Source organism: Xyrauchen texanus, chromosome 21, assembly GCF_025860055.1.
Source record: "Xyrauchen texanus isolate HMW12.3.18 chromosome 21, RBS_HiC_50CHRs, whole genome shotgun sequence".
NCBI classification, from domain to species: Eukaryota; Metazoa; Chordata; class Actinopteri; order Cypriniformes; family Catostomidae; genus Xyrauchen; species Xyrauchen texanus.
The window spans coordinates 33,494,516-33,508,267 of NC_068296.1; the positions used below are offsets into that span (position 1 = coordinate 33,494,516).

Below are 13,752 nucleotides of genomic sequence, written 5' to 3' on the forward strand. Positions count from 1 at the left end.
ACACAAACACGCCCACATACACACACACAAATAAATATGATGTCAGATAAAAGCCAAGCCGTTGCTTTCACACACCAAAGAAAAGAGGCGACTTTAGCGTGCAGAGCAACTCTGCAAAAATCATTGTCTAAATCAGTTTGTTTTGTCTTGTTTTCCAGGAAGACATTTTGAGAGTCAAAATTGCATAAGGTATTACGACTTGTTTTCAGACAATATATCTTAAATGTTTCTTAGCCCACCGGCACTTTCTTGTTTTAAGAATAAATCTAACAAAACGTAGTAAGGTTTATGCTTAAAACAATAAATGGAAAGAAATAGGGATAGAAAAAGTCTTATTATCTTACACATTTTTGCTTCTCAAGTCAATGGATCTTGTTTAAAGGGCATTTAGTCATTTTGACTGGAAAACAAAAGAGAATACTGAATAAGAAAATGTTTTTTGCAATGAAATGCATGTTAGAAACTTTCCATCCAAGCAAAGAGAGATAGAGTTGAACAAATCATTATCAGAACAAAACTGTGGCAGCCTCCGTGCTCTTCGAAAATTGCTGGCACCAATTTCAATGGTCTGCTCGACAATCTAGAGCAGAATTACCATCTTTGATTACTATCTTTCATCTTAATGTATTAAAAAGCCTACTGAGTGAACTATAGCTGTTTTGCCCGAAAATATTTGGGAAGACAAAGGACTGGTTCCAGTTTTGTTGTGTTTTCATTTGTAACTCTTGTTTTCACCCAAAAAAGGCAGAGAAGATGGCGACTAATAAGTGGGAGGCGAAAGTAGCTCAGAGAAATGTGAGTTTGTTGCAAAGTGCCTGTGATCAACACTAAAGAGCCAACAAAACTGTGATGTTATTTTGAGGAGGAAATGACAGAGCACTTTATTCTGTATCTCAGCATCTGTCTGTGTGTGTGAGCGAATGTTGTGGGTGCTGGCAGCGCTGCCGGTTGTATGAAGTGACATTGAGAAATGAAAGAGAAGGAACAGACAGCATTTTCTTCCTTTCTGCTGTCAGATTGCAACTGCAGGTGGGAGGGAGGCCAACCTCCACACTTGCAGCACAGTGAAAAAAACAATCACCTGGACTGCCCTATGTCCAGGTTTGAACATGCAGGATGCAGAATGCGCATGTGTATGCTCCTGTGTATCTAGTCTACATAGGCCTCAAAAAGTAGTTGGACACTAAAGACGCACTTAAAAATGCATGAATACCCAAATACATTTAGAGGTCACTGTTGGCCATTATGTTATTATAAGTAAGGTTGTATAACATGTTATAGAACGTACTTTAAATATTCTACCCCCTACAATACTCACATTTCTGCAACTACAATCACCCCAGCCCCAGTTAAAGCTCTCCCGGTATTAACGCACGCAAAAAGTAGCATAGATAAGCATCCACCACGCCACTTACCCGTTATGTTGACCTCAACCAATCCAGAGCGTGTGCCGAGGCTATTGGTTGCATCACAGACGTACGTTCCCCCAAGCTCATAGGTCACAGGGCCTTTGAAGAACAGTGTGTTATTCTTGATTTCAATATTGTTGGGAAGAGATCCATTGAGCCTAAGAAAAACAGAGAGAAGACAAGTTTTAGTCCACCCATATGAAAACAAAGTTGGCTGAGAGACTAAATCAACCAACAATAGGGAGGGTTGGGATGTGGGGCTTTGACAATATCTGTAGATCAGCTGTAATTATGAGGACAGATTCAATCTGCAGTATTAAAACAAACTGAGCGCTGAAGCATACCAGGCATACTTCAAGGACTACACACATCAGACATCGGGCGGCACTGCACAATGTCTTTATGGCCCTTACAGGCCTCAATTTTGCCTTAGGACAGAGGGAGTCCTCTGAGATGATAAAAACAAACAAAGGCATAAAGAAAAGATGTCACACGTTGAAAAAAAAGGTGTTGTTTTGCTGCTTCTCTTTCAGTGTTAGAATGTGTTGCCTGACATTGGGCCCCAAGAGACCAGGACAAGCAGAACAAGTGAGAGATGTGAAATCTGACTAGCATATTGTTCTTTATCAGATGTAAAAGACCCCATGAAATCAGAATTGGAGTTCAGTCGTGACAACTTTTGGAATACATTTTTAAGTATTCTAATGGATTAGATAGTAGGTTTGGTCTTGGTGGTCTATATCTGATCATGCTGCTGCTGCAGTGCTTGATAATGTTAGAACATGCACATGTTAGAACATACACAGACATGCTTTGTCGAGCATGTAAGGCATGCTGCAGCTACAAAATCAGACATACTTATAATCTCCGTAAAACAGATCTAGACAGATTGTGCCAGGGTGGAGGAGGGTTTCAGAGATAAAACTGTCATTGCACACTGCAGTGAGACCAGCTTACCGGCAAACAAATAAGGCAATAACAATTTTAGATAAAGAGGAAGTATGCAAGTTGATTGGCTAAAAGATTAAATGTCAAAGGACCTATCAGATTGGGGCATGAAGAAAGCAAGTCAATTAACAGATAACTTGGCAAAGGAACAATCAGCTTGCACCACGTAGAGTTTCATGACTGAACTTAAAGTCATTATTGTGGCTTTTAGTACATATCTATAAGCTTTAAAGCCATCTCTGTGTATACCGGCTAAACATTATATCTATACATTTTAATCCACACTAGTGCAATTCAAACTTTTGAGAAAATGTATCAAAAATCTTGATGACTCATGCTGCACCAAACAATTAATTTGTTCAGTTAAATGCTCTCTAGAATGATAATTTCCCTCTAATTCCACAATTTGACAAGTATCAAATCATGGTTTATGTTTGTGATGCAACAAAATCATTTTGGCAATTTAAAAATGGGAAGACCATTCTTACTATATACAGTATGTCCCACCTAAACGTCTTGTTTCAACAGGAAATATGACAAAACAGGCTATAAAATGCACTTGTGAAGCAATTTCATGGGGTATTTTCATGGAGTCTTTAACTGCCCCGTCCAACCTGATTGTCATCTAATTCTGGGCTCGTCATGGTTCAGCTGCCCAGCAGGTCTAGACCTGCCCTGTTCTTCCTCTAAAGCTAGACAGAGGTCACAATCTTTGACGTTACAGTGGCAGATGTTCTCTTTGCTTCTTATCAGTATAATGATGCCTCCCCAGGCACCAGACACCTTCGGTTTATCTCGTTCCCTCTTAACAAGTCCCTTCCTTCCACCTAAACTAGGCCCGGTCAGGGTGACCGACGGTGTCCTTTATGAGAACCTTTCAACTAGGAACATTGCAATGTTTGTGTTCTTAGTGCAGCTGATACAAAACGGTTTATCTGTTAGCACTAAAGCATTCCAAACAATGGAATGCATCATTTATTAAGGCCAACAAAGAGGCATGGTAGAAATTAGGTCAAGTTTCAGAAAGACAGATCAAATGAGGGTTTTTCAGTTTATAAGTGAGGATCTCGGCTAACAATTGTTAATGTTTTAGAATGAAACAAATCTTGCATAAGCAATGACAACTCAAATATAAATTATAAAACAGAAAGTTCTGGCTCTTAAATCTAATTCGATGAGCCCCATTCAAAGATGATGTACAAAAGACAATAAACGCACACCTGTGCCAATAAACGCTTATCATTTGAATTCTACTTTAATGCAGCAAGTTGTGACATTGTTTGGCAACCATAAATGCTTATTGCTATGTTTTCATCATGCCAGATAATTACAAGTTCCCTATCATAAAACCTATCATGTCTCAACAGAACTCTCAACTACAAGGTGTAAAATCTAGATAAAAAAAAGCTCTGACTTCTCTCACTTGACTGTTGTAAAATCATGTTAAAACCAAAAAGGAAGTGACTTTGACCATAAGGTACCTCTCTATATTTTGTGTTATATTTCCAATAATTTTAGTATCGATGGTGTCGAAACAAAAAATACTGCATATGCATATACAACAAAGACAAAAAATACACAATAAAAGTGAAGTGGGAAATGGATCCATTTTGGCATGCCTTGGAAACCAATTATTTCTGAGTCAGAGGATGTGAACTGTTCCTTTTACGATCTTCGATTAATTACGATAATAGTGATTTATGACTTTACCCCAATAAAGGAAAACCATTTAAGGCATTACACATTGTCAGTTTATGCATAATCATTGTAAGATTGCGCATGTAAACGCATTCAATGATCAATTTCAAAACTGCACATCCCTCAGTGAATACATCTTTCCTCAGACAATTTCAAAACTTATCTCCTGATTTCAGTTGTATTGTTTATAACAGTATAAGTAAACATATTTATTCAATCTAGCTAACATCTCTCTCTCCTTGCCGATCTGCAATATTCATTTTCTGGTTCAAGACAGGGCCTATCAGACAGAATCCAACCCAAAAGTGTGGAAAGGTATAATATGTATCTAAATGCTGACTGCTGCAAAGCAAGCAGATAAGATCGAGCAGACGGAAGACTGGAAGAGAAATAGATAAGGATATATGTCACAATAAGCTGTCTGGAGATAAACTCTGAGTGCAAGTGTTTATGACTCTTCTGTATATTTATGGTAAGATCCTCTTGGGCGTAGTTTGATAGCTGGGAAATGAACACAAATCTGAAACCGAATGTGTGTGTTTGTTTAGTTATATCACATTTAAATGAGTAATGCCTGAAATATGAGTTCTATTGGGTGTATTATTGCATAGCCAGACTTTTAACTATCGGCATTATGTCCCCATTGCAGCTTTTTCTAAGTATAGGTCTCTGCGGAACAATAATGGCATTTCTCAATCTGTGGACGTTTCCAAACTGTAATGGGCATTTTTCAACTATCCAATGAAACTAGAGAATCTCAATGTAGTAATCAGTTTGCGTTTCCAAACCAGGATGGGGGTTTCTAAACTATCCAATGAAAGTCGGGAATCTTAATGTAGTAATCAGTGTGCGTTTCCAAACCAGGATGGGGGTTTCTGAACTATCCAATGAAAGTCGGGAATCTTAATGTCGTAATCAGTGTGCGTTTCCAAACCAGGATGGGGGTTTCTGAACTATCCAATGAAAGTCGGGAATGTTAATGTAGTAATCAGTGTGCGTTTCCAAACCAGGATGGGGGTTTCTGAACTATCCAATGAAAGTCGGGAATCTTAATGTAGTAATCAGTGTGCGTTTCCAAACCAGGATGGGGGTTTCTGAACTATCCAATGAAAGTCGGGAATCTTAATGTAGTAATCAGTGTGCGTTTCCAAACCAGGATGGATGGGGGTTTCTAAACTATCCAATGAAAGTCGGGAATCTTAATGTAGTAATCAGTGTGCGTTTCCAAACCAGGATGGATGGGGGTTTCTGAACTATCCAATGAAAGTCGGGAATCTTAATGTAGTAATCAGTGTGCGTTTCCAAACCAGGATGGGGGTTTCTGAACTATCCAATGAAAGTCGGGAATCTTAATGTAGTAATCAGTGTTTTTTCCAAACCAGGATGGGGGTTTCTGAACTATCCAATGAAAGTCGGGAATCTTAATGTAGTAATCAGTGTGCGTTTCCAAACCAGGATGGATGGGGGTTTCTAAACTATCCAATGAAAGTCGGGAATCTTAATGTAATAATCAGTGTGTGTTTCCAAACCAGGATGGATGGGGGTTTCTAAACTATCCAATGAAAGTCGGGAATCTTAATGTAGTAAGCAAACTGTGTTAAGTGGTTGAAAAACACCCATCCCAGTTTGAAAACGCCAACTGATTGGGAAAAGCCCATTTTTGTTCTGCAGAGACACAATTGGCCAGGAACCACCTACTTGGACAGAAAGAGACCATTTCACTGACATGTAAAGTGACCAATCACATTTCATTTTATTTGTTTGAGCCATTTTGAGGTGGGTTTATCTGAAAATGTTTTTTGATTCTAGTAGTGCAGAAATTACACACTTCAGCTTTAAGCAGATCACATAATATTGACTCGTCTTCTCTCTCATTCTCAATCCCAATGTTTCTTTTCATAATTTTTCTTTGTGCGTATTCAAAAGGGCATCTATATATATATACATATATATATATATATATATATATGTATGCGCACTTTTAAATATTTATATTGTATAATCATTTATACAATGTAACAGACTTTCACACATTTGAAATGGAACTCCAGCTTGTGTGTATGTGTGTGTGCTTGTGTGCACATTCATAGTTGTTCTGGATTGAAATGTTCTGCAACAGTTTGGTGATGACCTCCAGATTAGAGCCCAAGGGACCCTTCAGAACACATTTGGTGTCTGCTCACCACTGCTGCTGTGGCCGTCCCCTCATATCTGTCATTACGGCGCCTGCGTCTCTCAACATCACTGTCTACTCCACCGCTTTTCTCACTGTAATCACACTATTCCCCTTTATATGCCTGTACCTCACTCCAATTTCTTTCCTCTCTTGTACAGAAGCAACTCCTGCCTTTTGAAGGTTAGGGATTGAAACAAACCCCAATCCTTAAAGCTGAGGTGAGTATTTTCTGTGCCACTAGAGTCATCAAATGTAATTACAATTAGTGTTTTCAAACAGATTCCTAGAATCTCCCCATCTTCCACTGGTTATACCAACAGATAGTCACGTCTTAAATCTCACACTGAGCTGGTTTGGCCACTCAAAGAAACAGGAATGTTTTGAAAGATCCATAGTGTTTACACGTTTAGGTCAAATAAACATACTAATGGCATACTTCGGCTACGTCCGCATTAATCCGGATTCATAAAATGGCATTTTCGTTTATGAAATGCTTTCCATCCACACTGCCGTTTCCAAGAATATTCCAAAAGTTTTTCTTCCACACTGAAATGGAGGAAAACACTTAAATCCCCTTACTGTGCAAGCAAAAAATTGTCATTCCAAGTGTGAGCTGAAATGCAATTATCTTCATGTTCCGTCCCCTGACAACAATTCAGAATAAACTTGGAATGCAATGTATAGGTTTTACAAAAAAACATTTATCTTAACAACACTATCAAAGTGGATAAAAGACACAACAATGGTGCTACAATATGGGCCGCCATCTTTATTTGTTTTGGGTTGAATGAATCACATGACTTCGTCACATGACAACAAATACATCATTGTTTTTATATATCTCCATTTTCCACACTACAACGCAAAAACTGCATATAAAAATGTATCCACTGGGAAAGCTTAGATTTCGCTGTCAAAAACCGTCTCAGTGTGGAAGGAAGCCCAAAACGTATAGAAAACATGCATTTTCAAACTTATTTGTGTGGAATTGGCCTTATAGTCAACACCTTAGCAACCACATTACAACACCCTAGTAACAACATAACACTCTAAACACCACTCTGAACACCTTAGCATCTGCACAACAACACCCTATTGAATACCCACAACACCGCAGCATTGTGGTGGCGAGTTTTATACTGGAAAGTACCACTCACATTTTCTTCTAAAAATGTAAACAACTAGTTAGTCCCTCATCTCACTTTCTTGTACCTCATCTTTTGCCTTCTCTCTCACTTTTTTCCCTCATTTACAACCTTAATCTTCTTCTTTTTCATCTCACTTTATTTCAGCGTACCAATTATTAATAAAAATGCCTCAAGAAGACCATAGTGCTGTCCATGAGTCTCTCGCCCCTCTTCACAGAGTTGGCTGCTGTATATGTGTCCTTTGATACCCTGAATAGCCCAGAATGTTCAACGGTCTCCTCCCTCCTTCTCTCTCACTCTCTCTCTAGTCCTCTCTCATTAAAACCCACCCCGGTCCACAGAGTCCGTTCACCCAGGGCATTGCCAGCTATTAATCCACCACAGCTGAAGTCCGGTGACATGTTTTTCTTTCCGTGCATTCGGTTCCTAATTACAGGACAAATTGCCACATTTATCTTTCAGCTTTGGCTGCACACTTCCTCCATTTTTAACTGTAACTCACGACAAGCTCATCCATTGTGGCCAACATTGTGGGTGGGTGTTCGGTATTTACATATACATTAGCATACACACATACATGATGGGAATAAGTTGGGTGACAAATGAAGGGACATTTCTGTCCATTCATACTGCTGTCTAAGTGTGATGCGTACAGCAATGGCATGGCACAGTATTCAAGTACTGCACAATGAGATCAGTCAATGCAGAAGGTTATATGGGTCATCTTCTGGGTTGGGGGGGTTGCATCATTAACCTTATCAGCTTGTCTCATAAATATTAATCAGGCAATCTAAATGATTTGCTGAAAAGCTGATAAGTGGGTGTCAGCAATAGTAGGATTAGCGCTTACCCCATGCACATTCATTCGGGACATTGCCGATGCAAACCAGAAGTTTCTGCATGGTATTAAAGGAACTGTAAGTGATTTTAGCATTTTTGCTAACTTCCAACCAGAAGCCCTCTCTCCAAAATCTGCCCTCCAAAGACATGTCAGCCAAATCTATTTCAGCAATCCAGAATGTACAAAAAGATTCACAGATAGACAGTATTTATTAATTCGATTTTTTTCCCTAATTTGGAATGCCCAATTCCCAATGCACTCTAAGTCCTCGTGGTGGCGTAGTGACTTGCCTCAGATTCTGAGGACAAATCTCAGTTGCCTCCACGTTTGAGACCGTCAATCCATGCATCTTATCATGTGGCATGTTGAGCACATTACCGCGGAGACATAAGGCATGGGAGGCTTCATGCTATTCTCCGCAGCATCCATGCACAGCTCACCACATGCCCCACAGAGAACGAACCACATTATAGTGACCACAAGGAGGTTACCCCATGTGACTCTACCCTCCCTAGCAACCGGACCAATTTGGTTGCTTAGGAGAACTTGGAGTCACTCAGCACACCCTGGATTAGAACTCACGACTCCAGGGGGGGTAGTCAGCTTCTTCACTCGCTGATCTACCCAGCCCCCGATAGAGAGTACTTTTGATTGGTTACAATTTCTGATAGGCCAAAAAATGACTCTTTACATATTTTGCTGTTTACAGAGTCTATAGCTTCACAGAGACAGGTGTTATTTCTCAGGACACCTATTTCAGTGATATAGTAACTGTGACAACGATAGTAACAATGTATTACAACACATTTTAAGTTGGCGCTTTAAATGGCCAAGCAAAATGAAACGCTTAAAATATAACAACTATTTCCCCAAAAGTGATCCAAGACCGTGCATTCAACTTGTTAATTTGGTAATCAAAACAATGATGTCATGTTATGCCAGCATAGTTTGTATGAACTCGTAGCACCAGTTACCCGACAACAGTCGTTGTCACAAGACTCATAATGACACACAACACTTAATCTCTCTATCTCGTTTTACTTTTCTTCCATACCGGTTTATTGGTTAGGTACACATTCAGAAGCAAACACAGCATAGCTTATGTTCTCATGTTTGATCTAGTTTGAAGGGCTATCAATGCATGTGTGTGCTCTGAATAGAGCTATTGTATACAGCTTCGCTTATCTTGATTATGTGCTAACATCTAAATGATGGAGACGTTTAAAGGAAATTATTCCCTTATCACTTATAACACATCAATGATGTCATGTAGTATTACACCAAACTGAGCATGTCTTCAACAATCAGTCATTTATTTACTTTTATTATAATGATCTACAATACAAGTCAAAAGTTTAGACACACCGTTGGACTAAATATATGTTTCTCATGATGTTAAAACCCTTTGATTTAAAGGCTTATGCTTACATGCTAGACATTTGTTTGGTAAACAAACATAAATATAAATATAATATATACGTATATATATACACTCACCTAAATGATTATTAGGAACACCTGTTCAATTTCTCATTAATGCAATTATCTAATCAACCAATCACATGGCAGTTTCTTCAATGCATTTAGGGGTGTGGTCCTGGTCAAGACAATCTCCTGAACTCCAAACTGAATGTCAGAATGGGAAAGAAAGGGGATTTAAGCAATTTTGAGCGTGGCATGGTTGATGGTGCCAGACGGGCCGGTCTGAGTATTTCACAATCTGCTCAGTTACTGGGATTTTCACGCACAACCATTTCTAAGGTTTACAAAGAATGGTGTGAAAAGGGAAAAACATCCAGTATGCGGCAGTCCTGTGGGCAAAAATGCCTTGTTGATGCTAGAGGTCAGAGGAGAATGGGCCGACTGATTCAAGCTGATAGAAGAGCAACTTTGCCTGAAATAACCACTCGTTACAACCGAGGTATGCAGCAAAGCATTTGTGAAGCCACAACACACACAACTTTGAGGCGGATGGGCTACAACAGCAGAAGACCCCACCGGGTACCACTCATCTCCACTACAAATAGGAAAAAGAGGCTACAATTTGCAAGAGCTCACCAAAATTGGACAGTTGAAGACTGGAAAAATGTTGCCCATCTGGTTATTTCAGGCAAAGTTGCTCTTCTATCAGCTTGAATCAGTCGGCCCATTCTCCTCTGACCTCTAGCATCAACAAGGCATTTTCGCCCACAGGACTGCCGCATACTGGATGTTTTTCCCTTTTCACACCATTCTTTGTAAACCCTAGAAATGGTTGTGCGTGAAAATCCCAGTAACTGAGCAGATTGTGAAATACTCAGACCGGCCCGTCTGGCACCAACAACCATGCCACGCTCAAAATTGCTTAAATCACCTTTCTTTCCCATTCTGACATTCAGTTTGGAGTTCAGGAGATTGTCTTGACCAGGACCACACCCCTAAATGCATTGAAGCAACTGCCATGTGATTGGTTGATTAGATAATTGCATTAATGAGAAATTGAACAGGTGTTCCTAATAATCCTTTAGGTGAGTGTATATACACACACACACACACACACACACACACATACACACTCACTGAAATCCCAGGAGATCAGCAGTTACAGAAATTCTCAAACCAGCCCGTCTGGCTCCCACGAACATGGCATGCTCCAAATCACTGAGATCACATATTTTTTCCCCAATTCTGATGTGAAAATTAAATTAAGCTTCTGACCCGTATCAGAATGGTTTTAGGCATTGCACTGCTGCCATCCAATTGGCACACAAGATAATCACATGAAAAAGTAGGTGTACACAAGCTAAAAATATGTTTTTTCTCAGGCACTTTGAGTCTAAGTAGACGCTCAACTTTAGTAGTACACCCAACTGTGCTATAGTTTAATTCCATACTCCTTTTCATCTAATAGTAATGACACATTTAAATCAAGTCAATCAATGACATATCAGTACCACCTTCAGTAAGAAATAACATATATAATATGTATGAGGACTCGCATAAAGAATACTGAAAATTCAACCTTGTCACACAGAAAATCAATGTGATATAGTAGATATTTGTATGAATATAGTACTCATTTGTCTTGAAATAAACAAAGAAATATATATATATATATATATATATATATATATATATATATATATATATATATATATATATATATATCCTGTGATAGTATACTTATATAGATATGAGATAATCGTAAAAACATGATTTATGGAAGCAAAAAAAAAAACACTATTACATATCTAGGATCTTTAATGACTGTTTACAATCTTGGTAATCAAGCAGTTATGACATTTTTGCATTAAAGGGATAATTGGGCAGCTAAATACTTAGATCAGCAGTTAGGAAATAATGCATAATGATTTATTTTTTTGCTAAACATACAACTGAATCAAGAAGCTTTATTTTATTTTTCACTTATTGTTCATCCTAAATATGTTCACTGTAAATATTTGTGTGAGTTTACAATAAATTCCTGGCTACAATTTGCATGACTTTCACTGTATATTTTACAGTAGTACTTCAACAATATAATACAAATAAAAGACACAGTGAACAGGACCAATAAATGACTGTAATGTAGCAATGCTGTGTTGTAGAATCACAATGATCCTCAATGATATTTATGTTTTATATATTTTGTTAATCGTCACCATTATTGAGATTTGTATGCTGAGTGTTGATATCTTGTGTGCCTGATTGACAACTTACGATGAGAAGTTCATGAGTGATAAAACCAACCATATTACAGCCCAGCGTTGCAAACTTCCCTTCCTCATTATTCATTTAAACTGACACAATTTCTTTACTTTTAAATGCATCATTTGGTGTTGTTTATACATCATGGGCCGACATATAATCAACCACTAAATTGACTATTTTCTCCATACATTACAGTACAATAAATTGTGTTCTTAAACACAACTGCACCAACTGGAAATTTATTTAATTAGAAATTAATAAGATGAGGTTCCTTCCAAACGGAACGCTAAACACTAAACGCTAAAAGGTTTTTTTTTCCACAGTAATTGACTGTTAAATCTTGTAAAATCCTGTCAATGTTTTTACAGTGTTGATGAGCTCAGATAACAAAGTGATTGTAATGCAGACTAGTACATCAAGAGTGTAACTCACAATTTCCACTGGTACACAGTGACGGCTGGGTTGGCATCTGCGTTGCACGTGAGCTGCACGTTTTGGCGGTTAAGGTACCAGTTACTGTCGAAACCCTCGATCTTCACCTCTGGTTCATCTGCGTAAAACCAAAAAATACAAAAAAAACCTCTTCAGGCAGTGTCTCAGATTGCTTCTCAGTGTCACATAACTTTAGGATGAGCGCTTGTCATAATACTGATTAATGGTCTGGGCTCATAGCTGAAAGGTCAAGAGTTTATTTCTTAAGCTACTGAGAGGAAAGCTAACTAGTGAAGGGTTCCTGAGACTACAACGACCAGTGTGCCCTTTAGCTGCTACCCACTTAACCGCAAGCTGCTCAAGGGCAACTATTGCAGAAATTGGCCTAATTGGATAAGAACCTCTGTTAAATGACAAATTCCAATTCATTACAGTACAATTTTTGTATTAATGACGATATTAAAATGCACTGCAGTGTTGATGGTATCAGTCCGTAATTTCTATGTCTCTTCACATTTATGCTTAATTGCTTTCATGAGCATGTACGAGGCTGTGCAAATTCAGTTTCAAAATGTTATTCCAAAGGGTAACTTGATTAACTAAACACTCAAAGTAAATCATAAGACGAGTTATACTCTGACCTTTTAAATACTAAACATGGTCTTCCTCGCAAATGCATGCACCAATAGAACAATATATTCTATGGTGTGTGTTGGTGAATGGTGGGATTTCCTCCATCAGAGAGCTGTATGGGGGCTGAAATACTGCTTTAAACAATAGCTGATACCAACAGCAGCTGAGACAGGCCAGTGACACATCTCTTCCTGATTCAAGCCTCCTCCACAGTATTTGCTCAACTGAAGCAGAGATACTAATGTCTTATTGCCAAGCTCAAATACATTGTTATGCTTTTTGCTGTTCCAGTGGGGATTGATATGAATGTCACAAGCTGGACAAATTTACAGAATTAACAATGTTAACTCCTAAAACTTTTTGTTTAATTTAAGATAAAAAAAAACCACATAGATATTTATATATGTTCATCTCAGTTGAACATCAAAAGCATCTGTGACATGCTATTTCTTGTGAACAAAAATGTTGCTCTTACACTGGACGTTGAGTATGACGCTGTCAGTAAAGCGCTCTGCGCGGTAGGTGACGATACAGGTGAGCTTCTGCCGGTGGGTCTCGCGGCTGGGGATTACGATGTAGTTGCTGCGCACGGTGACGGTGCCATTGGGATTGCGTGTTTCCTGAAACGTGGCCTCGCCCTTCATGGTAGTATCCCATTTGATGACACTGGGAGGCTTGCCGTTAGCCGACATGCAGGTGGCCACGGGCATCTTGCGCTTTGGCATCCGTGCAATGATGGTGGGTGAGGACAAAGTCATCTTGGTTACCGGTCGTGCT

General features: G+C 38.8%; 1 protein-coding gene across 2 annotated transcripts in view; it reads right to left on the reverse strand.

Annotated features, from left to right (window-relative positions):
* The window catches only part of LOC127661927 (nectin-1-like), a 296,333-nt gene that overhangs the window by 196,246 nt on the left and 86,335 nt on the right, over window positions 1-13,752 (reverse strand). For both annotated transcript variants that reach the window (XM_052152890.1, XM_052152891.1), the window contains exons 3-5: window positions 13,451-13,750; window positions 12,343-12,460; window positions 1,416-1,567 (exon numbers count right to left, since the gene is read on the reverse strand). In XM_052152890.1, the coding sequence (XP_052008850.1) occupies window positions 1,416-1,567; window positions 12,343-12,460; window positions 13,451-13,750 (570 nt within the window). The remainder of the gene's footprint in view (window positions 1-1,415; window positions 1,568-12,342; window positions 12,461-13,450; window positions 13,751-13,752) is intronic.